This window comes from Canis lupus, chromosome 4 (genome assembly GCF_048164855.1).
Source record: "Canis lupus baileyi chromosome 4, mCanLup2.hap1, whole genome shotgun sequence".
In the NCBI taxonomy this organism is placed as follows: Eukaryota; Metazoa; Chordata; class Mammalia; order Carnivora; family Canidae; genus Canis; species Canis lupus.
The window spans coordinates 67322928-67350134 of record NC_132841.1 but is presented as its reverse complement, the minus strand read 5'-3'; the positions used below and the strand labels follow the sequence as shown (position 1 = coordinate 67350134).

General features: G+C 43.8%; 2 protein-coding genes and 1 pseudogene across 2 annotated transcripts in view; 2 read left to right on the top strand and 1 right to left on the bottom strand.

The window, feature by feature from the left end:
• The first annotated feature begins 1743 nt into the window (after positions 1-1743).
• On the top strand, positions 1744-7729 carry LOC140632562 (uncharacterized; annotated as a pseudogene).
• Positions 5353-7729, top strand: LOC140632563 (uncharacterized). Its single transcript, XM_072824700.1, has 2 exons — positions 5353-6315; positions 6692-7729. The coding sequence occupies exon 1, from the start codon at positions 5519-5521 to the stop codon at positions 6191-6193; it is 675 nt and encodes a 224-aa protein (XP_072680801.1). The 5' UTR covers positions 5353-5518; the 3' UTR covers positions 6194-6315; positions 6692-7729.
• Positions 7730-10021: 2292 nt separating this feature from the next.
• The window catches only part of CCL28 (C-C motif chemokine ligand 28), a 30446-nt gene continuing 13260 nt past the window's right edge, over positions 10022-27207 (bottom strand). The window contains exons 2-3 of the mRNA XM_072824701.1: positions 15757-15883; positions 10022-10672 (exon numbers count right to left, since the gene is read on the bottom strand). Of these exons, the coding sequence (XP_072680802.1) occupies positions 10483-10672; positions 15757-15883 (317 nt within the window). The 3' untranslated portion in view covers positions 10022-10482. The remainder of the gene's footprint in view (positions 10673-15756; positions 15884-27207) is intronic.

Genomic DNA, 27207 nt, shown 5'->3' with positions numbered 1-27207 from the left:
ATATTAACCTACTGTCATTACGGCTGCCCCCCAAATTGTGTAGAATTATGGACCTGTGCTGGAAAGAGAACAAAATTTAAAATAGTTCAAGTTGTTGGTTGAGTCTTAGAGATGAATTTTGAAGAAATTTTTGTTGACTATATTCCCTATGTTGTACTTTTCATCTTCACAACTTCTTTATTTTATAACTGGAAATTTTACCTCTTAACCAATGTTTTTATTTTATCTTTTCAGTAATGTTTATTATTATGATTAATTTAAAAACTTGTGATTGATTTTCAAGTTACTCTTAAATTACTTTGTATTTGATGCTTTCTCCAATTTTAAAAACCTGTAATTTGATGACACTGGGTGGTATTACTACAAGATTAAAAAGGAGTATTTATTGCTATAGTCTGAATGTTCATGTCCCCCTACAGCCCATGTGTTGAAATCTAAACCCCTGAAGTGTATGGTATTCCTGAGTGGGGCCTTTAGGGGGTGCTTAGGTCATGATACTTGAACCCTTATGAATGGGACTCATGCAAAATAAAGGAAGTTCCAGAGAGTTTCCTGGTCCTTTCCACCTTGTTAGGACACAGGGAAAAGTCAGCAGTCTACAACCTGCAAAGCGGGCTCTCACCAGACACCAAATCTGCCGATGATCCAGGACTTCCCAGACTCAGGAACCATGAGAAACAAATGTTCGTTGTTTACAAGCTCCCCAGTCTCTGGCATTTTCTTATAGCAGACTGAACAGGGTAACACATTTAGGAACCATGCCCCTTAGGATCACCTATATTATATTTAAAAAGCATGATGGGTTTGAATGTGTGGAGGTCGAGAAAAATTAAGGCCATTCCACCTCAAGTTTAGCATTAGCACAAGTACAGCCATCTTAGGCCCCTGGGAATAAGAGCTGAACTTTACAGGAAAAACTGCAGAATGTCCTAGGCAGGGAATCCCATATCAGATCTTAAGAAACTCTCCCACCCTTTCCCCCATATTGGAATGGAAAAAATTCCTCCACCCCTTCTGAAAATCCCCTAGACCAGCCCATAAAAAACCCAGCTGTAACCCACTTCGGGGTCCAAGTCCCTGCTCCGCTGTGTTGGGTATACTTGGACCCAAGCTCGAGCTTGCAAATAAACCCTCGTGCGCTTGCATCGGCGTCAGCTCCTTGGTGGTTTCTCGGATTCACAATCTTGGGCACAAATTTGGGGGCTCGTCTGGGATCCGAGAGACCTCCAGGACCTCCATCTGGAGGGTTTCACGCGTGGTGAGTGCACTCAGCTTTTTCCACCTTTTGTGCGCATATTCTCTGAGAGCTCTAAACTGTACTTTTACCTGTAGGAATTCCAATCTGTATTGGGTCTACATTGGCTTAGGCAGATGCGCTGGTGGGCCACCGACCGGGGTCTTGGGAGACGTCCCTTGTCCCCACCTAGAGGACAGGGTCCTCGTCTGTAAGGAGGACGGAAGCCCTCATCTGTGAGGGGGACGAGGTCCTCATCTGTAAGGAGGACGGGGGTCCTCATCTGTGAGGGGGATGGAGGTCCTCATCTGTGAGGGGGATGGAGGTCCTCATCTGTAAGGAGGACGGGGGTCCTCATCTGTAAGGGGGACGGGGTCCTCATCTGTGAGGGGGACGGAGGTCCTCATCTGTGAGGGGGATGGAGGTCCTCATCTGTAAGGGGGACGGGGTCCTCATCTGTAAGGCGGATGGGGTCCTCTCTGTGAGGAGGGCCGGCCGCCAGCCCTTCAGGTAACTTTCTGTTTTGTCTCCGCGGCCGCACTGGAACGTTTGCGTTACCGGGTTCTTGTTACCTGTTTTGTGCACTGGTCGGTGTTACTGTGTCCATTGTTAACTGTTTGTGCGTTTGACTGTGTTATTTGTTAACTGTCATAACTATCTGTGCCTTGGTGTGGACGGGGGACATAATGGGGCAGATGCAAACCACACCCCTGTCCCTTATGCTCTCACACTTCTCAGATGTGAAGAAAAGGGCTCATAATCTGAGCACAGACATACGGAAAGAGAAATTTCAGATTTACTGCATATAGAATGGCCAGCCTTTGACGTGGGATGGCCCCAAGAAGGAACTTTGCACCTACCTATTATCTTATCTTATCTGAAGGCCGTGATCTTCAGGGACAAACTGGACGGCCACCCTGACCAGGTGCCCTACATCCTGGCCTGGCAGGACATGATCGAGAATCCCCCTCCTTGGATAAAACTATTTTTACCCCCCAACGCAGGACCTACCAAGATTCTAGCCCCGCGGAAAGGCCGAGAAGGAGACGGACTCTAAGACAAAAGTGCCTCTTTATCCAGTTTTACAGGATTCCTCTCCAGAGGACCTGATCCTCCTGCCCGACCTACTGGGCACCCCCTCGCCCTTCGACCCCCCATCAGAGGCACCGGGGTCTGCAGAAGGGGCGCCCCCCACCCTGACGACGGAGTCCCTGTGCGCGGGCCAACAGCGCGGATGCGCGGAGGGACCCACGGGGCGGCCCCACCCCGGATCGCGGGCGGCTGACTCCACCGCCTTTGCTCTCCGCCGTGGGACCCCCCAACAAGACTGGCGGACAGCTAATGTTGGACTGGCCATTCTCCACCAGTGCTTTATATAATCGGAAAACCCAAAATGCAAAGTTCTCTGATAATCCGAGAGATCTAATCGGGCTTTTAGATACTGTTCTCTTTACCCACCAGCCTACTTGGGAGGACAGCGACAGCTCTGCAGGTTCTCTGCACCACCGAAGAGAGGGAACGAATTCAGGTGGAAGCCTGGAAGTCTGTCCTGGGAGAGGACAGACAGCCGACTCAAAACCCACTCCTCATGAATGCTGCCTTCCCCTTATCCCGCCCCACCTGGGACCACAACTCGGCTGTAGGTAAGGAGAGACTCCGGGTCCACCGCCAGACTCTAGGCGCAGGTCTCCAGGCTGCTGCGCGCAAGCCCACCAATCTGGCCAAGGTCTATGATGTAAGACAGGGCAAGGATGAGAGTCCAGCAGCCTTCTTAGAGAGAGTCATAGAGGCTTTTAGGCAGTGCACCCCAATGAACCCAGAAGCCCCGGAAACCAAGGCCGCAATTATCATGGCCTTTGTTAACCAGGCTGCTCTGAACATTAAAAAGAAATTGCAAAGAGTAGAGACACTAGGATAGAAGAGCTTGCAGGACTTAGTAATAGTAGCAGAAAGAGTCTATAATAATAGAGAAAGTCTGGAAGAGCAGCAAACCAAACTAAGTGACCGACAGACCCGAAACCTGGCCAAGATCCTGCTGGCCACAACCATGGATGACCCACGAGAAAGACGGAGGCACCTCAAGAAGCTGGCTTTAGGGACAGGTAAGGAGGATGGCCCTGGTCCCCATCGGGAGTGCCCTAAACTGAACGAAAACCAACGTGCCCTGGCAGCCCTGGTGGCGCAGCGGTTTAGCGCCGCCTGCAGCCCGGGGTGTGATCCTGGGGACCCTGGATCAAGTCCCACATTAGGCTCTCTGTATGATGCCTGCTTCTCCCTCTGCCTGTGTCTCTGCCTCTCTCGCGCTCTCTCTGAATAAATAAATCTTTAAAAAAAAAAAAAAATCAATGTGCCCATTGCAAGGAAGGGGGCCACTGGGTGAAAGACTGTCTTAACAAAAGACCTAAGGCCCCTGCCAAGATCTTGGAGATGGAGGACCTGGACAACTAGGGGAGTCGGGGTTTGGGACCCCTCCCTGAGCCCAGGGTAACTCTCAGAGTATAGGGGCAACCCGTTGAATTCCTAGTGGACACTGGGGCACAACACTTGGTTTTATTACAACCCCAAGGGAAATTGGCAAGCAAGACTTCATGGATGCAAGGGGCCACGGGCACCGAACAGTACTCATGGACTACCCGAAGAACTGCGGATCTCGGCATAGGCCGGGTATCCCACTCCTTCATGGTCATCCCTGAGCATCCCTACCCGTTGTTAGGTCGGGATTTGCTCACCTAGATGGGGGCACAAATTCGCTTCCACCCCGAAGGAGCAAAAATCCTAAACAAGGAGGGGCACCCAATTCAGGTGCTTGTCCTGAGTTTAGAAGACAAATAGCAAGAAGAGGGCAGCCCCGGTGGCGCAGTGGTTTAGCACCGCCTGCAGCCCAGGGCATGATCCTGGAGACCGGGGATCGAGTCCCACGTTGGGCTCCCTGCATGGTGCCTGCTTCTCCCTCTGCCTGTGTCTCTGCCTTTCTCTCTGTCTCTGTGTCTCTCATGAATAAATAAGTAAAATCTTAAAAAAAAAAAAAAAAAAGAAGACAAATAGCAAGAATACCACCAATTACTTAACACTGCCCCCTCCAGATTCCCCCACCAGTGTCTCAGATAAAAATTGAGGATGGGGAGCAAATTGATTGACTTTAAATGGATCCAGATGGGACATAGTAAATAGGTCTTGAAAATTATCACTACTAAACCTGAAACTTTTATTCTATTGAGGTTTACTGAAGGTCACATAAGCTATGTTATCTTTTTGCAATTTGTTAGTAAAAAAAAAATGGCTAAAATGATGGTTGTCTGTTTCCAAGTTCTCATAAGTAATTGTTAAGATACCTTTCAAAGTCCTTGGTAACCTGAAACCTTAGTTACACTTTGATGATAAATGGAATTAAATTCATCGGACATCTAGGTCTTTTCCAAACAGAAAAAGTGCTGAAACGTTGATTTGAATCTGTTGGTGAACATGCTTTGTACTTAACTGTTTCATAAATTTGCTGTCTAAAGAGTTCTGGTGGGATCCCTGGGTGGCGCAGCGGTTTGGCGCCTGCCTTTGGCCCAGGGCCTGATCCTGGAGACCCGGGATCGAATCCCACGTCGGGCTCCCGGTGCATGGAGCCTGCTTCTCCCTCTGCCTGTGGCTCTGCCTCTCTCTCTCTCTCTCTCTCTCTGTGTGACTATCATAAATAAATAAAAATTTAAAAAAATTAAAAAAAAAATAAAGAGTTCTGGTGTTCAAAAAAAAAAAAAAAGAGTTCTGGTGTTCAAAAATTGGTTACTCCTTAGTTTTCACTGGAGACCAAGGTTCCTAAGAATGGAAAAACTCTGCTAAAATAAGACTGATGACTGATAAAGAAAGCAACTCTGTATGTAGAAAAGGAGATACGTAAGAAAAATGGAAGGAACGGGAATAATTTTTGTTCAAGGTAAAAGAAAGTAATTTTGTCCCAAATGAGACTGACTGGAAAATTCTGAATGCAGAGAAAGGTGTAAAAGTTTCGTGAAGGGAAATCCTTGGAAAGGAATTTTAGATGTGGTCAGGACAGACTAAGATTGAAGTAAATGGATTTTAAAGTACAAGAGTGTAAGATTAAAAGTCTACTTTCTGTTCAAAAGTTTCCTTGATTTGTTGGTCTGCTCTTGATAAGAGCAGCAGTTTTGTCCAAGAAGGAGTCAGAGATGCGGGGGCAGCTGTAACCACGGAGACGGAGACCGTCTGGGCAGAGCCACTGGCAGCCGGAACGTCGGCTCAACGGGCAGAACTGATCGCCCTGGCCAAGCGCTGACCATGGGGGAAGGTGAACGAATCAACATCCACCCCGACAGCAGGTCCGCCTTCTCCACCGCTCACCTCCGCGGAGCCCCTTACAGAGAGAGAGGGCTCCTGACAGCAGAGGGAAAGACTGTTAAAAACAGAACGGAGATTCTTGAACCCCTGAGGGCCCTCTGGCTGCCCGAGGCCCAGGCCATCACCCACTGTCCGGGGCACCAGAGAGCAGACACACCAGTAGCCAGGGGAACCCGGCGAGCAGACTCAGAAGCTAAGGAGGTGGCCCTTACGGTGACCCAGGTCTTAGCAACCACACTACCTGATCCGGGGGCACCAACCCTGCCTGGCACCCCCAACTGTACTGATGCTGGCTTACACTGGATCAAACGCTTGCCTGTGACCCAGTGCTCGCGTGGCTGGTGGAGGGCCGCAGACTCCAGCATCACCCTGCCAGAGGAACTGGGACGGCGAGTCCTATCCAGAACGCATCGGAGCACTCACATGGGGACAAGGAAGATGGAAGACCTCATACGACATGCAAAGATCACTATGAAAGACTCTCGAGCAAAGAGCTGCCACGCATGCCAGTTAACTAATGCCACCGCCCATGGATCTAACCCGGGCACCTGGCTCCGAGGGGACCGCCCAGGAGCCTACTGGGAAGTGGAGTTCACTGAGGTAAAACCTGGATGATACGGGTACAAGTATTTACTAGTGTCTGTAGATACTTTTTCAGGATGGACAGAGGCATTTCCCACCAAACATGAAACAGCACAGACCGTGACCAAGAAACTGCTGGAAGACATCTTACCGAGGTATGGTTTTCCTGTTAGAATTGGATCAGACAATAGCCCGGGATTCGTCTCTAAGGTAACACGGGGAGTGGCACTAGTACTTGGGGCAGATTGGAAATTACATTGTGCATATAGGCCCCAGAGCTCAGGGCAGGTAGAGAGGATGAACAGAACATTAAAGGAGACCTTAACTAAATTAGCTCTGGAGACTGGCGGGACTGGGTGATTCTCCTCCCCTTCACCCTATATAGGGTGAGGAACTCCCATATAAGTTGGGACTGACCCCCTACGAGATCATGTTCGGTCTTCCTCCACCTAGTATCCCCAATTTAAAACCTGAGGTGCTTGCTGAATTTGATGATCACTAACTCCTTTTCTCCCTCCAAATGTTACAAAGAACCCATGAGCAGGTGTGGCCTAAGCTGAGGCCTCTATGAGCCTGGGCCACCCCCGGACCCCCATCGATACTGGCCAGTTGACTGGGTGTACGTGTGGACATACCAACACCAGACACTTCAACCTCGCTGGAAGGGACCCTACATCGTGATCCTGACCACTCCCACCGCTCTCAAGGTCGATGGGATTACTCCCTGGGTCCACTACACCCACATCCGGCCAGCCGACCCACACGCCCTTCTCAAGGACTTTGTTCCAGAATGGAAAGGCCATCCAGACAAGGACAATCCCCTAAAGCTAAGACTGTGCCGTTCTCACTTACCCCACTAATGTTGCTTATGCTCTGTCCTCTTTGTGCCAGAACCAATCCCCATTAACCATTTAAAAATGTGCACCCAATTCAGCCTTGCTTTTAAAGTCTTTTAAGGTCTAAAAAGATGGGAGCACCTTAACTATAGAGAGGCTTTTGCAAGCAAGGGGGGCTATGTGCTGCCCCAAATGAGGAGTGTTGCTTCTTTACTGACCACTCAGGAATAGTCCAGGAATCTATGGCAAAAGTCAGAAAAGGTTTGGCTAGACGTAAACAGGAGTGAGAACAGCAACAAGGTTGGTTTGAATCATGGCTTAATCATTCCCACTTGCTCACTCTGAGACCAACCTGGACCCATAATTGGGTCCTTCCTTAGGTTCCTCTGAGAAGGGGAAATGTGGAGGCCAAGAAAAATTAAGGTCATCCCACCTCAAGTTTAGCCATTAGCACAAGTACAGCCATCTTAGGCCCCTGGGAATAAGAGCTGAACTTTACAGGAAAAACTGCAGAATGTCCTAGGCAGGGAATCCCACATCAGATCTTAAGAAACTCCCCCACCCTTTCCCCCATATTGGAATGGAAAAAATTCCTCCACCTTCTGAAAATCCCCTAGACCAGCCCATAAAAAACCCAGCTGTAACCCACTTCGGGGTCCAAGCCCCTGCTCTGCTGTATGGAGTATACTTGGACCCAAGCTCGAGCTTGTAAATAAACCCTCGAGTACTTGCATCGGTTTTGGCTCCTTGGTGGTTTCTTGGATTCGCAATGTTGGGCACAACAGAGTGGGAAAATGCTGTGTTGTTTTGTTTTGTTTACAAAATCTGTCTTTAAGTTGAAAAGAAAACCTCCTGTGAGGGAGATTTTGCAAAACAAAAGTTACAAATAGTGTGCAATTTCCTCCACTGCCTAAGAATGTGAAACTCAATAAAATCAGGTTGGGGCCTGTTTTAATCTGTGAAGGTGGTTATTGTCACTATCACCAGCAATGCAAGCAGCAGCATGTTTTAATACTAGACTTCCAAGTAAAACCAACCGCTGGCATCCTCTAACCCTTTGTAAAGCACCAGGTGCACAGATCTTTACCTGAATTCCTCTCCCTCCACCCCACCTCCCCATCTACATCTTTTAGAGTCCACTGCTGGGGATGCCAGAACTGGGGAGGGTCTGGAGACCTGGATACAAAGCTTGTCCCTGCCACTTCCTGTGGGACCCTGGGCAAGTAATTTTACCTCTCCGAGCTTCAGATATCCTTATCCATAAAGCAGAAATTTTAATAAAAAGCTCAAAGGATTGTTGGTGAGAATAAATCGATCACATACAAGTTAGTGTCAATGAAGGGAATTAGGCCATTTGATGATATTTGAACCTACATCAAGCTCAGCACTTCCATTGCTGCCTATTATTACCTCCAAGTCAGCCTGGCAACATCACTGCTTGGAATTGGCCAGCAGGGAAGCACAAGACATCTGACACCTGGCAACTTGGACACTGTGTTCCTGCCATCTGATGGCTGCTTACGAAAACTAGGTCTAGGGACGCCCGGTGGCTCAGTGGTTGAGCGGCTGCCTTCAGCCCCAGGGCATGATCCTGGAATCCTGGGATCGAGTCCCACATCAGGCTCCCTGCATGGAGCCTGCTTCTCTCTCTGCCTATGTCTCTGCCCCTCTCTCTCTGTCTCTCGAGAATAAATAAATAAGATCTTTTAAAAAAAGAAAGAAAGAAAGAAAACTAGGTCTTACTCTGCATCTGGAAGCTTCTGTGGACCACGAGGACCCCAAAAGACAAGCCATGCAACAGGATCCACCCACAAGGTGTGGAAAAGATGGGCCAGGAGTTAAGATGTAGGCTCCTTTCTAGGAGAGCCTAAAATCACCCCACATGGGATCCAGCTCTGGATCCCTCCCTAGTGCACTCACTGTGGGAGGCAGATGGCTTCCTGAGCAACACAGACTTTTGTTTTTTCAGCATCAGAGCTGATCAATCCAAATGACAGTAGTTACTCAAATTGGATGTGATATTAAGGTGATACTCAGCTCAAACTTTTCTTTGTAGAAAATGAACTCCAATGTTTACAAACTCTAAATAATGCAATAGGAATATACACATTCACCTAGAAAGCATTCTTAATCAAAACTGTTAAACCTGAATGTGGTCATAAGGAAACAGGCAAACCCAGAATGTGGAACAGATTCTGCTCTAGACCCTTTTTTAAGAAGTCTGTGCCACGGGAAGAAAGAAGAGGAAAAAAGCCAAGGGACTTTCTTAAGTAAAAGATACTAAAGAAATTTTAAAAAAGAAAGAAATATAGCAATTAATTGTAATATGTGAACTTTGATTGATTAAAAGAACTATACGAAATTATGCTCTGAAAATAGTTGGGGAAAATTTAAACAATTATATGCATATAATTATATGCAATTATGTGCAATTTAACAATTCATCCCATATATAATTTTTGCCTTCAGAATCCTGGTTTAATAAGGACTTGTTTGGGACTTATCCCAAACATCAGGCTGTTCACAAAAATAGCCCACAGTATCAACTTCAGAAAACAAATCTTAAGACTATTACACTAATTATTTTTCTAGAGGATGCATTTGACATGCCAACTCTCATTCACAAAAATACACTGTGGACAAAGGCTGTGTTGTTTTGTTTTGTTTTGTTTTGTTTTGTTTTGTTTTGTTTTGTGTTGAACAGCCTCACACAGCACTCTTATGTGGGGTATAACACACATACCCTAACTCAAAGCTGTTCTCAGGTGCTACTGAACTAATGTGATTGCCTTTGCAGTTAAGGAAGCAACTACTGAGCTCATGTATGAATGGAAAGAACTGTACTCCCTGCATAACAAGAGATTATTTTGGAAATGATATATATATATATATATGTATCACATAAAATATATGAGACACAACTGTTCATTTTTAGGTATAAGCCTGATAATGTGATTATATATCAAAGGTCTTTATTCTTGGGGATGTCAAGTTATAACACTAAGAAATAGAATGAGAAGTGAAGTATTGTTACATTTGCAATTTATTGTCAGTTTAGCAAAAAAATTATGTATTTATATATAAAATGTTTTATTCACACGCACCTCCCACAAAGAGAGAAGAGAGAAAACAAATGTGGCAAGATATTAACAATTATTAATCTAGGTGAAAGGTATACAAGTGTTCATTGTACCAATCTTTCAACTTCTCTGTCAGTTTGCAACCCTTCATACTAAAATGTTGGAGAAATGGTATCTGTATGCTGCTCTTAAAATATGATATGAAGATAAGTGTTGTCTTCGCATTTCATTTTCAGATGAGCATATTATTGGCTACATTTGCATCCTGTATAACCGTTCCTTTAGAACATCTATTTTGTTTTGCCCTGTTGACTCCCAATAAGGAGCATTCACAGGATAACTTTATAAGGAACCATGGCCAAGTTTAACTTGAGGAACTGTCTGTGTAGATTCCTTTGTAAGCATGTTAATAAGGACTTTTATGGCTGTGGATTTCTGGTTTCTCCTGATGTGCCCCTTTACTTTTCCTCTTGCCAGCCTGTTTCTTGTGGCAAATGTTGCCTTTGGTGTTTTTCTTGGCCGCTTGTTCTTTCATCCACTGCTTAATAACATGACTGTGCGGGCTGACACAGAGTCTTCTGCGCCTGACGTGAAGGCTGTGGGGGAGGGAAGATGGACAAATCAGTGCCAGAAAATCCAAGGAAAAACTCCGTGACTCAGGCAGTTGCCACGTTTAGTTTCAAGACCGCCTCCTACAGCCGTGGACCACCAGCTGGAGTCTTCGCTCCCCCACAGCTCCTGGGATGGCAGCTTGGGTGGGGGGGGATGAGGGAAAGGAGGAGGAGGAGGAAGCAAAGAGTGAGGGAAAGGAGAGAAGCCAAGTGAATACAACAGTCCTTCCTGACCAGGAGCTTCATCCACAAAAGCAGTTCACGCCTCATGGCCCACCTGGAAGGTCTCCTCTAAAGTTTTTCTAGATTCCCTCAGCTAAATGCCCTGCTTTCCCTTGCAGTCTGCCAGCATTCCCTCTCTTTTGGTTCGTAGCTTATGCTGTCTTTTGTATGAATTTTCATTCAAAATTTCTCCTTGTCCTGTGATGCTATGCCCCTTGAGGGAGGGATAGTCTGGAATTGTCCTGAAAAGGCCTGGCTTGCTGTAGGAATTCAGTAATGAGTTACAGATATGAAGTGAAGATTGTTCAAAATAGAAACAGTCTGGGGGCACCTGGGTGGCTCAGGTGGTGGAGCACCTGCCTTCGGCTTGAGTGGTGGTCCGAGGTCCTGGGATCCAGCCCCGCACTGGACTTTCTCCCTCTCTCTTTGCCCCCTGCCCCCCTCCTCGTACTTTCTATCTCAAATAAAGAAAGATAAAATCTTGGGGCACCTGGGTAAAATCTTAAAAAAAAAAAAAAGAAAGAAAATCTTAAAAAAAAAAAAAAAAAAGAAAAAGAAAGTCTGGCTTTTTAAAAAATGAAACAACTAAAATATTCTAGGTGTTTGATAACATTGCAACATACTACAGGTTCATACCCCATCTCCAATGTTTCCATGTTTTAAATTTTGACCTCGGGGTAGGAGAACCATAAAGCAGCATTCACGATATCTAGTAACTGAAAGAGCTTTTTTACCAAAAATATTGTGACTTTTAATTTGCACTCAGGTGCCATCTAGCTCTTCTTAAATCTCAGGGATCCTGCAGGCTCCGCGTAGACAACAGTTCTGTGTGTGGGGAAAATGAGCCCCCTGGCCCCCTTCCGGAGGGACAGAGAGCAGGTTGCTGGTTTCTCCAGGTGAGCCAAGAGGAATAGCAGCCAGCGTGGGGACTCCTGCAATGAGAGCAAAAGCTGGCAAAGGCCTGTGTCGTAAGCATCATAAAGCCAGCATGTGGAATATTAATTTGAAAGCAGTGAGGCTTCGTGATAGGAGGACAATCCGTTCTCAGCCTGTATTACACCCAGAGGTCTTCTAAAGGAAAGCTCCCTGTCACTGTGGCCAGTTGGTTTGCTTTGGCCAGTACAGGAGAGAACCTGCTGTAGGACTCGGAAGGGGAAGAAACAGAAAAGAGTTGAAGCTCCTCTCCTTCCCAAAGGACTCAAACTCTCTCCTTTCCCTGTGGTGTCAGCAGGCATCCAAGCAGACACCAGTGGCAAAGACTCCACTGACATCCAGGTAGGCCCACAAGGCTCACAGGAGGGAACTAGCCCTCAACTCTCGTTCTGTGAGGAGTGAGTGGGGAGCTTCAGGGAGGGCACTGGTGCAGGAGCTGAAGGTGAGCCCCCAGTGGGGCAGGGCGGACAGAGGACCCGGGAGGTGCACAGCCCTAGGGATGCAGTCTAGTGGGGCCTTGACTTCTCAATGTAATACAAGGGGAAAATATCAGCTACCAGAACACAGCCTCCAAATCCAAGATGCTGTGATGTTTTAAAATCTTTTTTTTAAGATTTTTATTTATTTATTCATGAGAGACACATAGAGAGAAGCAGAGACACAGGCAGAGGGAAAAGCAGGCTCCATGCAAGGAGCCCGACGTGGGACTTGATCCCGGGTCTCCAGGATCACACCCTGGGCTGAAGGCAGCGCTAAACCCCTAAGCCACCCAGGCCGCCTGATGTTTTAAAATCTTAAAGTTTAAAGACTACTTAAGCCTGCACTGGTAACCCCTGTGCATTCTCTCATCATAATAAAAGGAGATGAGGTGGGTGCCTGGGTGGCTCAATCAGTTAAGCATCTGCCTTGGGATCAGGTCATGATTGCAGGGTCCTGGGATCGAGTCCTGCATCTGTGTCAGGCTCCCTGCTCAACAGGGAACCTGCTTCTCCTCTCCCTCTCCCCTGCTCCTGCACTCTCTCTCTCCCAAATAAATAAATAAAGTCTTAAAAAGAGAGAGAGATGAGATGAGATAATGTTAAACAAGCGGTAGCCTATTCCACACTCTCTCTTCCCCCCCTCCCCCCTCCTCCCTCCTATTCTGCAGGGCCCTGACTCAGCCCCTTGTGTATTTCTTGGTGGAGAGTTCAGGCTCTAAGAACCATAAGGTTGATCCTGATTCTTTTGCCCAAAAGAAAGAAGCTAGAGAGGGTCCGACAGACCTACAGGGGTGGCCCTGCCACCTGTAACTCTTCCCTTTACCTGATTTCATTGCCGCTTCCCCTAAGCACAACAGTCCCACAACAATCACTTTTGAAAAAATGCTTAAGCTTCCCAGATAACTTTATTTAATAACTCCAAGTTTTCTTCCCAACAGATATCTGTGTGCTTCCAAAACCTCAGCCCTCTGCCCAAGATAAACAACTTTGTACTGTGTTTATGCCAAGAAACAGCCAGAAGCTCTTTAATGAAGCTGCTGTGGATGGGTTTTAACAAGCAAACCCTCCTCTCGGAGGAAAGTTACAATGATCATCTACAGGGCGTGAAACAACAGACCTGTTCTAGGCAGGAAAGGAAAAGGAAAGAAATCTAGTGAGTTCACTAGAAACTCACTTATATTTGTTACTTGTGATTCATAACACATGCTTTGGGGAGTTATATTGCCAACACTTGCAGTGTTTTCTGCATTTAAAATATTTGTCTCGGACAGCCCGGGTGGCTCAGTGGTTTAGCGCCGCTTTCGGCCCAGGATGTGATCCTGGAGACCCGGGATCAAGTCCCACGTCAGGCTCCCTGCATGGAGCCTGCTTCTCCCTTGGCCTGTGTCTCTGCCTTTCTCTGTGTGTGTCTCTCATGAATAAGTAAAATTTAAAAAGTAAAATAAAATATTTGTCTCAAACTTACGTACTCAAAGTTAAGGAACCACATTTTACAGGAGTAAAGACATGATCTGTACTAAAACAATTTGAAAATGAGAGAACCTTTATCTATTTATGTTGAATGTTAGAAAAAAACAACAAAGAACGTCTGCAATTTATGATAAAAAAACATACTACCTGGTCAGGGATCCCTGGGTGGCTCAGTGGTTTGGCACCTGCCTTCAGCCCAGGGTGTGATCCTGGAGTCCCGGGATCGAGTCCCATGTCGGGCTCCCTGTGTGGAGCCTGCTTCTCCCTCTGCCTGTGTCCCTGCCTCTCTCTCTCTCTCTCTCTCTCTCTGTGTCTCTCATGAATAAATGAATAAAATCTTTAAAAAAAAATACTACCTGGTCAAATTTCACCTTACTTGAGATGAGGTCATAACTAGTCTATTTTTCAGCTGTCTTATAGCACAGCAGGCCAATTTACAAACCTGTACTTCTCTTTATTTTTTTTTTATTTTTTTAAAATTTTTATTTATTTATGATAGTCACAGAGAGAGAGAGAGAGAGAGGCAGAGACACAGGCGGAGGGAGAAGCAGGCTCCATGCACCAGGAGCCCGACGTGGGATTCAATCCCGGGTCTCCAGGATCGCGCCCTGGGCCAAAGGCAGGCGCTAAAGTGCTGCACCACCCAGGGATCCCTGTACTTCTCTTGAATTAAAATCAAATGCTTTTTAAAATGAAAAGTCATGTTTTTTAAATCATATTTTCCCTTATCAAATGAGAACTTACATCACTTCTGTTTTTATATCTTTTTAGATCTCTCATACTTTCTTATCTCCAAATTTTTTTTCCTGAAAATCCTGTTACCAATGGCATCTCCTACTAATTCCCATGAACTACTCTTACTCTTATATACAGAAAGAAATTTCTTCTGCTTCTTTCCCCATGCCTTCCAGGGAGTCCCATGGGATTCCTTATGGAGGCTTCCATATTCTGAGGTGACGTATGTCAATGAGGCAGAAGTGACGGTTGAGAATTTGGTATTTCTGAGAGTAGCCAGAAAGGCAAGTGGGTAGATCTGACTCAAATACTGAAATGTTTTCAATTTTCCAGAGTACTATCTATCCATGAACTGCCTACGGATTTTTCACTCTCCAACTATTACCAGCACAATTTATTCAGATTAAATAAAAGTCTGTTAGAATCTTGGCCATGTACTAAAGGAGTTTTTGAAAGAAGTTGGGAACTTGGAACACCCCTCATTAGGTACCTCACTAGTAAGTTTTACCTTGTGTGACAGCTTTACCTTGTGTGACATGGAGATAATTTATGCCTTCCTCACAGCATTGTTGTCAGAATCCAGATTTGCTAAATACCAATGCATTTCAGAAGTTAGTTTCCATGGGGACATGAAGAACATAGAAATCTGAAGTTTTTAATAAGTGAGCCAGAGGTAAGCGTGGAAGGGTTCACCACGAGCCAACAGCCCAGAATCAAGAGCAAAGATGGGCATTTGTGCTTGATTGCATGTGACAGGTACAGACATCTCTATACTTCTGTTTGAACCTTGTATACAGTCCTGATGAATTCAGAGAGTAAAAAATGACAGCAACCCATAAACTTGCCTGGAAAAAGCTATAGTTAAAGCCACAAAACAGAACAGAGACACCTGTTTTTATTTTTGTTTTGTTTTTCACTCAGAATGCCCCTACTTTTGCTTAGGAAAGTCATACACATTGTCCAATAGACTGAAGGTATTTATCCTGAATCACAGCACTGCTGTGCAGGGTGGCAGAGGCTAGCGTGGGGCTCTGCACATGCCAGTCCTGAGAGACTGTGTGCTTACTCCAAGGAGCCTGGGGCCAGAAAGGTGGAATATTTGCTCTCCCCTCCCTTGTTTGACTGATTATTTGTATGCTGCATATGAGGCAAAGACTTCCCAATCTATTGCTCACAGGCCAAGAAATGATCACTGGACGAGTTGAGACCTCCCTGCTGAAGAGCACTCACATGACAGCAGCCAAGTCACAATCCCCATCAGCTCTCTGGATGCGACATATATTCACTCTCTCCAGAAGCCTTCTGGAGATATGATGTGAAACCTCAGTGCAACAGCTAGAGGCAATGGGAAGTATAGCTAAAAGAAGAAAAGAAATAAAATGTTACATCTTACAATTCATAGAACAATGGCCTAGAAACTAAAAATAGAAATAATCCAGGGCACCTGGGTGGCTCAGTCGGTTAAGCACCTGCCTTCCACTCAGGTTATGGTCTCAGAGTCCTGGGATTGAGCCCCACATGGGGATCCCTGTTCAGTGGGACTCTACTTCTCCCTCTTCCTCTACCCCCTATGTCGCTTATGCTCTCTCTCTTTCTCAAATAAATTAATAAAATCTTTTTTAAAAAACCCAATAATCCAATTAAAAAATGAGCCGAAAACATGAACAGACATTTCTCCAGAGAAGACATCCAGATGGCCAACAGACATATGAAAAGATGCTCATCATCACCCATAATCAGGGAAATGCAAATCAAAACTACAATGAGATATCACCTCACGCCTGTCAGAATGGCTAAAATCAAAAACACAAGAAACAACAAGGGTTGGTGAGAACGTGGAGAAAAAGGACCCCTTCTGCACTGTTGGTGCAAATGCAAACTGGTGCAGCCACTGTGGAGAACAGTATGGAGGTTCCTCCATAAACAGAACTACCTTATAATCCAGTAATCACATTAGTGGGTATTTATCCCCAAAATACAAAAACACTAATTCAAAGGGATACATCATGCACCCCTATGTTTATAACAGCATTATTTATAATAGCCAAATTATTGAAGCATCCTAAGTGTCCATCATATCTATCTATCTATCTATCTATCTATCTATCTATCTATCTATCTATCTAATATATATATTCCACTATATATATAGATATATAGATCTATCTCATATATATATGTATATATATATATAGTGGAATATTACTCAGTCATCAAAAAGAAAGAAATCTTGCCACTTGCAACATGGATAGAGCCAGAGAGTATGATGCTAGGTGAAATAAGTCAGAGAAAAAAAATACCATATGATTTCACTCATATGTGGAATTTAAGAAACAAAACAAATAAGCAAAGATAGAGAAGAAAGAAAAAAAGAAAGAAAGAAAAGAAAGAAAGAAAGAAAGAAAGAAAGAAAGAAAGAAAGAAAGAAAGAAAGAAAAAGAGAGAGAGAAAAGCGAGAAAGGGAGAGAAACAAACCGATAGATTCTTTTTTTTTTTTTAAGCTGATAGATTCTTGACTCTAAAGAACAAATTGATGGTTACCAGGTGGGGGGGGATGGGTGAAACAGATGATGGGGATGAAGGAGGGCACTTGTCCTAATGAGCACAGAGTGATATATGGAACTGCTGAGTCACTATACTGTACACCTGAAACTAATGTAACATTGTATGTTAACTATGCTAGAATTTTAAAACAAAAACAAACAAATAATGCCCTGGCTTTCTTCTTTTTTTTATTTTATTTAAATTCAATTAATTAACATATAGTTTATTATTAGTTTCAGAAGCAGAGTTCAGTGATTCATCATTTAAACAACCAGTGCTCATTACATTATGTCTGGCTCTCAGATTCCAGAGAAACAGAATGCCAATCTACTGAAGCAAGGGGCAAACACTTGCAGAGGGTTTGTGAATGCAGACCTGGGACAGGACATGTCTCTCCCTTCCAGAACCTTACACTGTATTGGGGGAAGATAAAACATTAAGGCAAAAACACAACACCACTGAAGAGATGAAAAACAGCTCCAGACAACGATGCTAGTGGATTGAAGATTGACTTGATTAGAGATGAAAGTAGTGAGATTGACAGAGTGTCACACATAGTTTAGAAGAGGACCACATGGGCCCCTGGAGCAGGGAAGGATTTGGATGAATCTTTGAGGATTTTGAGGGGTGTAAAAAATTGAAGACAACTTGTTGAGACTAAAGGAAGTGGATGGTTAATTCTAAGACAGTAGGGTGCCCGGCTGACTCAGTCCTGGGATCGAGCCCCACATCAGGCTCTCTGCTCAGTGGGGAGTCTGCTTCTCCCTCTCCCTCTGCTGCTCACTCCCAGCTCCTCATGCTCTCTCTCTCTTTCTCTCTCAAATAAATAAATAAAATCTTTTTTAAAAATTCTGAGACAGGAAAGCCCAAGATGCATTGAGGGTATGGAGAAAAATCGACCACTTTGTCTGAACTGAGTAGTTAGGAAGGTGAGTGGTGGGAAATATGGTTCAAAAGATAGGCTAAGGTCAACACCACTGAGGCCCTAAATGTAAATCTAAGGTTTAGCTTTTATGAAGCAGGGACCATTAAAGATTTGGGAAAGGAGAAGCGTTTTAGGAAAATCCATCTTGCAATGATAAGCAAAATGCATTAAGCTGGGGAGTGCCTGGAGAAGTAGGTCAAGCTAGGAGAAACTTAGGTTCCCCAGATGTAAGGAAGGCAATACAAATATGAAAGGAAATCCAACCCCCTACTAAAACATGTATCTGCAGACTCCTCTGTGCCTCATGCCCACAATATTCTCTTATGCTTCCCATTCCACCAAGTGGGTAGCAAATTTTAAAAATATTTTTTAGAAATTACAGTCAATAGTGGGTGTAGGTGGCAGCCTCATAATAACAAAAGTTAGCCACTGAATGAGGTGCTCAAAGAAATGTTTAGATCAAAAAAAAAAAAAAAAAAAGAAAGAAATGTTTAGATCCCTCTATCATGTCAGTTCTAAGCAATAGAGGCACCTGCTCTTAGGACAGGGGAAGATCTCTATCCATGCTTTGTCCACATGGACACATCAGCTCACTTACAACTATGGAGTAGTGGAGAAACTGAATATGAAACTAAGAATATTTATGTCACTCAAAAAAAAAAAAGGATGTTAATGTGTCTCACTCTTGGAGGATCAAAACTTTCCAATATTATCCATTTATTCACTCATACATTCAATTGTTTAACAACATTTATTGAGCATTTAAAATGTTCTAGGGCAGCCCGGGTGGCTCCGCGGTTTGGCACCGCCTTCAGCCCAGGGTGTGATCCTGGAGACGCAGGATCGAGTCCCACGTCAGGTTCCTTGCATAGAGCCTGCTTCTCCCTCTCCTTGTGTCTCTGCCTCTCCCTCTCTGTGTGTCTCTCATAAATAAATAAATAAAATCTTAAAAAAAAATGTTCTAGGCACAATGCAGGGGGGATACACAAGTCCATAGAACAGTATATCCCTGTCCTCAAGAGGCTACAGTAGAGGAGGCACATCTGGAACTCAATGCTGAGGCTATAACCCTTGTGACCTCCTACATTGTGCTTCTGGAATTCCATCCTTCCAAAAGGCTCCCACAAGTCATAACGACAGGTGCACAGCTGGTCACAACAGCAGAACATTCCAGCTCACCTAAATGTCTACCAATAGTTAAGTAACAGTACATCCAAATGGAATAAAGGATGAAGTATATCTGTATATGTACCCTAAGACAGATGAATGTCCATAACTGATCATTAAGTGAGAAAAGCAAGTTTCAGTACAAGGATGATCCCATTTTTATAAAAAGAATGTGACACATATACAGAGGGAAAATTATAGAAATAAATATGCCCAAATTTATAAGTAAAGACTACTTCTAGAGAGGGGGCAAATTTTCAACAAGCATCGATATTTCTATTTTTTTAAACCTCACCTGATTGAGAGAGGGAGTGGAACACTCCCGTAGAAGGAACTGTCTCCAGAATATGGGGAGAAGAGTATGCTTTTCTTGGTTGTACATCTCACAGAGTCCGAGTCCTAGACCAGTATACTCCTGTCAACAATGATGAAAGAACCTCTGTGCTGACTTCCAGTCATCTCCAGAGCCTTGGGAAAATGACTTGCCCCTAGTTTCAGAACCTCATGAAGGATCTGTATAAAACTAGCTGGCGCTCTTTCTCTCCAGAAAGAGTGACTTTTACCTTCTTCTCCTGTCCCACCTGTCCTGAATAGTCCAATGCTGCCATATTTAGAATAGAATCTCAGCTTGAGATACAGATCAGTAACAACTTACCATCAGCCCAATACATATATTTTTAATTCTTGGAAAATTATATTATACATACAATTCCCATATGTGTGTGTATAATATTTACATAAATCCATTTGCAAAAATGAGTGTCTTCAATAACCTTTATTTTTAAAAAATTTTAAAGATTAATTTATTTGAGAGAGTGCGTGTGTGCGCGCACACACACACACACAGACACGTCTAAGCAGGAGAGGCAGAGGGAAAAAGAGCAAAGCAGATTCCACACTGAGCACGGAGCCTGACTTGGGGCTTGATCCCAGGACCCTGAAATCATGACCTGAACTGAAACCAAGTGTCTGATACTCAACCAACTGAGCCACTCAGACGGCTCTCAATAACTTTTAAACCACTAATTTGAATTACTGTAGTTGAAATATATCCACATAAGTGATATAGAGTGTTAATGGTTGTGCTCAGCCTCACTTCTGTTTTAATTTAGCTGTCATGCAAGTCTGCAGCAGCCCAAACAAGGAAAGTGTTTACCTTTCCCAGTGGAAGCTACGTCATGCCATAAGAATCTACCTCTTTCCTCTCAACCTAGACCCAGTAAGGGGGTTTTCATTTTGTTATGCATATAAGGAGTGTGCAGAGAGGAATACCCAAGCACCAACCAATCAGATTCACTGGAATAAGAAAAGCAAACATTTACTGAGTGTCCACTCTGTGCCAAGTCCTGAACTCTGCATTGGAAATGTTGAGATAAATAAGGCACAGTTTCTGCCATTGTGATACTTAATAGTCCAGTGGGAGGCAGGGAGGTAAATAATCACAATACAGCAAAACAAATGTTAACAGATTGATGTTCAAAGCAGACTGGGGTTACAAGTGAAAAAAGCAGATTCAAAAGGCCACATATTGTATGGTTCCATTTATATGAAATGTCTGGGACAGGCAAATATATATATAGAGAGAGTAGATTAGTTGTTGCCAGGGGTCAGGGTTGGTGAGAATGGTGAGTGACTGCTAACAGGTGCATGGTCTCTCTTGGGGTTAATGAAACATGTTGGAACTGGATAGTAGTGATAGTTGTACAAATATGTGAATATACTAAGAAACCACTAAATTGTACACTTTATTTTTTTAAGATTGTATTTATTTGAGAGAGAGAGAGTGAGAGAAAGCAAGAGCATGAGCAGGGGGAGAGGGAGAAGCAGGGTCTCCACTGAAAAGGTAGCCTGATGTGGGGCTTAATCCCAGGACTCCAGAATCATGACCGGTGCTGAAGGCAGACGCTCAACTGATTGAGCCACCCAGGTGCCCTGAATTGTACATTTTAAAATGGTGAATTTTATGGTATGTGAATTATATTTCCATTTGTTAAGTGCTGTAGGAGAACAGAATACTGGTTGTCCTTACATTAATCAATGCATTCATTTCCTAAAACTCATTGCTTCTTCAGCTACACTGTGCTGCCTACTCTCCAAGTCAAACTATTTTAATATCTCAAAGTTTTGGGTTTATTCATGTATCCATCCATTCATTCACCACCTTACTATGTAAGTGATCTCTCTCTCTCTCTCTCTCTCTCTCTCTATATATATATATATATATATATATATATATATATATTCTTATATATAGTGAATCACTACGTTAGACCTTGGGAGTAGAGACATGAAGAATTACTATCTTCAGAGAGCTAATACTCAAGAGCACTTCTATAAGTTTCAACCCAAGCAGCTATAAAATATGAAATGGACTTTCAGAAGCATTGAGGGTATTAAGAATCATAGGCAAACCTGTGTGGTTAGGAATTTCAGTTATCTGAGAGCTGACATCAATTCAAAGAATAGTTTTATACCAGAAAAGCACCCAGCACCTCTATCTACTTAGTAAACTGGATTACATTTCTCATATATTAAGGTAGGATGCACACACGTGGCTGGAGATCATTGAATCTAAATCGGATTAACTATTAAAAGGCAAGAAGCAGGCCAGATTTATTATATGTTGACAGAAGTGACCGGTGCCCTTCTGAGGCAGCTGGAAATATAAAAGACCAAGAGAGATGGAATCCTTTGAAGAGTGCTCAAAAAGTTAGGCAACCAAGCTCCCTGAAGACTCAGCAGCCATGTAGGCCAATCTTCCTCTCTAGGGGGAAACGTGCCTACTGGACATCTCTTCATCTTACTGATAAATAAGCTACTAAGAAGGCAAATGTTTGTCCAAACCAACACAGCGGGTCAGAGCAGCATTCCTGCTGACTGCCAGGGTTAAAGACAAAGGAGAAGGAAAGAAGAAGTTGTCATCACAGAGGTGGTGAAGTGGCCTCTGTCACTGGTGAGCTGGGATCACAGTTCTGGCTCGATGCTAGGAAGGACCATGAAGTTGTTCATGGAGCTCACGGATGACCCTGGATGACCAGCCAGACAGCAAGAAAATGCATCTGTGTCCCCACTGTGGAAACGTGAGCCCCTCGAACAGCAAGCAGGATAAGAACCAAAACTGGGGGATCCCTGGGTGGCTCTGCGGTTTAGCGCCTGCCTTTGGCCCAGGGCGCGATCCTGGAGTCCCGGGATCAAGTCCTACGTCGGGCTCCTGGCATGGAGCCTGCTTCTCCCTCCTCCTGTGTCTCTGCCTCTCTCTGTCTACCATAAATAAAAAAAATAAAATCTTACAAAAAAAAAAAAAAAAAGAAGGGTAAGAACCAAAACAAAAAGGAAAACAAAGCGTAGCCTAAGAGCTCACAGTCTTCATTCCTTGGCGGGGTGGTCAGTGCCAGCACGATTGGCGGAATTGTCAAAGCCCAGGGTGAGACACACAGAACTGAGGAAGAAAGGAGCCCCTGCGGACGTGAGGGACACTGAGCTGGCCTGCCTGGCTGACCTTGGGAGGATTGGCCTGGGCTGGATTTTGAGGGAGAGGCCTCAGTGCTGGCATTTTCTCTGGGAAATCTGATAGAATTCTCCCCTCCTAGTCTCCTTCAAACAACCTTCGGTGAACCCTGCATTATTTTAACTTGACTTGGAGAGGAGTTTCTGCTAAAATGTATAGAGCATTTAGCATTTCTCATTGATCGTCTCACTGTACCCTATGAATCAGATACTAGTATTATCCTCATGCTACAGGAGAAAAACGAGATTCAGAGAGGTTAGTACACTTGCCCAACATCCCACAGCAGTGTAAGTGGTAAAGCCTGTTGGAATACTGGTTGCCTGACTCCAAGGCCTGAACTCCTTGCACAAAGACACTTCTGGAAGAAAAACATTTTGGGGTGTTTTGAAATGCCCCCAGAAAGGAAAATCTTTGGCTCTGAACAAAGACCAAAGGGGTCAAAGTCTAAAATTTAAAACCCCCCCAAAGAAAAGGGGTGAAAGTCTGAAAAAGGTAAAAAAAAAAAAAAAAAAAAAAGTATGAAGTATTTATTCACCAAGGTTATTCTAGGATCTAATTCTTCAGTTTGTTCCTTACAACTGTCTTAATGTTTCCTATTTCTTTACAGCGTTATTACCTGATTAAACAAAATTAAATAAATATATATAAAGAAGGTAGCCAAGTTGGGGTATGAGGTTATGCACAAGAAATGGTGCTCCTAGACAGACATGAGTTGCGTGTGATTTAGAACCAAGCTGGGAGCCTGTATAAATATTTCTAATATTGAGAATGTGAGGACACAGGTGGCTTTCCAAATGGATCCCTCACAAACCTCAAGGATCTGCTTTAATTAGAGTTGTTTAAAAAGACACTGGTTGGGCAGCTCCCGTGGCGCAGCAGTTCAGCGCCTCCTGCAGCCTGGGGTGTGATCCTGGAGACCCGGGATCGAATCCCACGTCAAGCTCCCTGCATGGAGCCTGCTTCTTCCTCTGTGTCTCTGCCTCTATGAATGAATGAATATATAAATAAACAAATCTTTAAAAAAATAAAAAATAAAAAGATACTGGTTGACCAGAGAAATAAAAAGCATGTGTTCACACAAAAATCTGCACATGAATGTTTGCAGCAGCTTTATTTGTAATTCTAGCTTTCCCCAAAACACTGGATTCAGTCCAGATGTGGCCGAATGGTTAGATAAACTGTGGCACATCTATACTATGGAATATTTCTCAGCAATAAAAAGGAACAAACTTGAGGCAGCTGGGTGGCTCTCAGTTGGTTAAGCGGCCAACTCTGGCTCAGGTCATGATCCTGGGGTCCTGGGATCCAGGCTTTCATCTGACTCCCTGTGCAGTGGGGAGTCTATTTGAGGGTTCTCTCTCTGCCCCTCCCCCATTTGCTCTCTCTCTCTAAAATAAATAAATCTTAAAAAAAAAAAAAAAAAAAAGGAGGGGGACTCCTGGGTGGCTCAGTGGTTGAGCACCTGCCTTTGGCTCAGGGCATGATCCTGGAGTTCCCGGATTGAGTCCCACATCAGGCTCCCTGGGCAATGTTAAGATTCTTTTGGAGAACATCGCCCCCTACAGGTTTTTTCATTGAGCCTCTTGTCAGAATAATTCCATTTCAAAGAATGGTCCGCAACTTCCTCTATACTGATGATGGTCCAGAACTTCCAGATAGGAAAGATTTAGAGGGGGCAATAAGGTTGAAAAAAAGGGATTAGGTGATGGTTCTTCTGCATTTACATGGTTTTAATTCAATTGATACAGTTACCTAGTTCGGAAAGCAAGCTGGTAAGAGCTAAGCCTTCCCCAGAGCACCCTGGTCCTCCACTGCATAAAGCAAGGAATCCCATGGGAAAGAACCTGCTTTTGTTCCAAAGCTGGAGTTTACACAAACACAGGCCTGTCTGATGGAGTAGGGGTTCCCAGAAGGAAATGTGGGAAGAAAATTATTGCAAGTAAAAAAGAAATCTTCATAGCGGGCTTAATAAAAGTGCAGGACCCAGAGGTGTGGGCGAGCAATGGTCTCTGGCTTATTGTGAGGCTTATTCTGCTCCACCCCACATCCTTTCCTAACTGCCCCAGACATGTCCCTTTGCTTTGGAAAGGACATTCCAGAGTGTTTCAGTCCAAGAGCCCTATCTGGGAATCTCTTTGGAAAGGTGATTTCTCCCACCTGGTAGCTTATTTTTTAACTATGTTTAGAGTTTTTCCTTATGGTTTGCTATTATGTCTTATTCAGCCAGAAATCATAAAAATAACATTGTTTTAAAAGCTTCACTTTTTAGCAATCAAGCCTGCCAGTTCTCAGCCACAGACACCAGCTCACCAGGTCTCAGGTTCCATGTTGGGGCTTGAGGCTAAAGTTCCAGCCAGTGTGAGTCCTGCCTTAACTAAACCAGCCTCCTGGACAATTTCCCCCACAAGCATAGTTTAGGGTGACCAGCTGAGGACTTGTCACCTGGCATCAGATCCCATCATCAACTCTCAACAGGTTTCCCCCAGGTACCCTATACTTTCTTTTAGAGTGTTTGTAGTTTATCTTCATTTTTTGGTTTATGTCTATTCTCTTTGCTAGAATCTATACTCCTTGATAGAAAGGACAGTACTAAAAAAAAAAATAAGAAGAAAGGACAGTACTTTATCCATTTTCATATCCTTGGTGTCCAGGACATAATTAGTGCTCAATAAATATTTTCTTTTTAAAATTTTCTTTCTTGGGCAGCCCGGGCGGCTCATTGGTTTAGCGCCGCCTTTGGCCCAGGGTGTGATCCTGGAGACCTGGGATCGAGTCCCGCGTCGGGCTCCCTGCATGGGGCCTGCTTCTCCCTCTGCCTGTGTCTCTGCCTCTCTGTGTCTCTCATGAATAAATAAAATCTTAAAAAAATAAAATTTTCTTTCAAGTTTTATTTATTTGAGAGAGGTGAGTGAGAGAGCACACAAGTGATGGGGAGTGGCAGAGGTAGAGGGAGAAGCAGGCTCCTCGCTGAGCAGGGGGCCTGATGTGGGGCTCTATCCCAGGACCTCAAGATCATGATCTGGGCCTAAGGCAGACGCTTAACTGACTGAGCCACCTAGGTGCCCCTAATAAATATTATCTAATGAAAAAAAAAAGTTTTACTTTTTACACCTAGAATTTGTTTTATGTATGTTGTGAGCCAGAAAAGGAATCATTTGCATTAGGATAACCAATAGCTCAGAATCATAAAGGTAAATAAAAATTTTCTCCATTTATAAAGGACAAAGAGACCATTCCCCCCTTCCCTTCTTTCTTAAGAGTGTTTCATTAGAGACATAGTGAACCTGAGTTCTTACCCTAAGCTTTGCAAGAGGCAAATTTCTCTAAGGATTAAACCCAGTCTCCAGTTGTCATACTATAACTATATATCTAAGGTAACTGCCAAAGAACCTCTAGGTATGTAAAAATGTACCTCTGGAATTAGCTCAGGGTCTCTTCCAAGATGCACACGGACTGCCACACGAGGTAAACCCCCATTTTTTGAGGAGATAAGAAGTTATTCTTTCTTCTTTTTTCTTGCATAAAATATGTGCAATTCTGTTCTAACTTCAGAATCACTTTCAGGCTTGTAAATCTGCTAACGCTCATTCAATAATATATTCTGTTCTCTTTTCTCTTTTAGGACAGAGGGATCTTTTGTTGGCAGGATTGCTTCCTTTCCACAGTGGAACTGCCCAGTCTCACTGATGCACAAACACCCCTTAAGTCTTCATGCTCCCACATACACATAGGTCTGTTTCTGGGCTTTCTCTTGTTTCATTGCTCTATTTACCTATCTTGGCATCTGTTCCATACTGTCTCAATTAAGGTGACTTTTTAATCAATCCTAATACCTAACACAATTAAGTTTACTTATCCAACTGATTCTTCAAAATTGTCTTGACTGTTCTTGGCTCTTTACCATTCCTATACATTTTAGAATCTGCTTAAGTTCTTCAAAAATCTTTGGAGCTTTGGCTGGAATTGCACTGAATTTACAACTAAATTTTGGGAGAGCAGACATCTGAAAAAAATACTGCTTTCCCATCCATAAATATGCAATTATCTCTCTAGTTATTCAGGGTTTCTTTGATGTCCTTTAAGACCTTTATGAAAAAATAATAAAATATTGTTATATATCCTTATAAGTTTTGTGCTATTGTGAATGGTCTTTGAAAGATTACCTTTTCTAGGGCAGCCTGGGTGGCTCAGGGGTTTAGCGCTGCCGCCTTCAGCCCAGGGTGTGATCCTGGAGACCTGGGATCGAGTCCCACATCAGGCTCCCTGCATGGAGCCTGCATCTCCCTCTGCCTGTGTCTCTGCCTCTCTCTGTGTGTGTCTCTCATGAATAAACAAATAAAATCTTTAAAAACAAAGAAAAATTACCTTTTCTAATTTTTTTTTTGATGTGTAAAAATGCTGTTGATTATGTTGATCTTGTAGCCAACAACTTTGCTGTACTTTTTTTTTAGTTGTAATAGTTTGGAGTTGATATTCTTTGGTTTTCTAGGTAAACATACTTTTTTTTTTTAATCTCTTCCTTCTCAAATCCTGTATA

Excerpts from the sequence above, each read along its gene's own strand:
- LOC140632563 (XM_072824700.1), top strand. The coding sequence starts at position 5,519 with ATGGGGGAAGGTGAACGAATCAACATCCACCCCGACAGCAGGTCCGCC.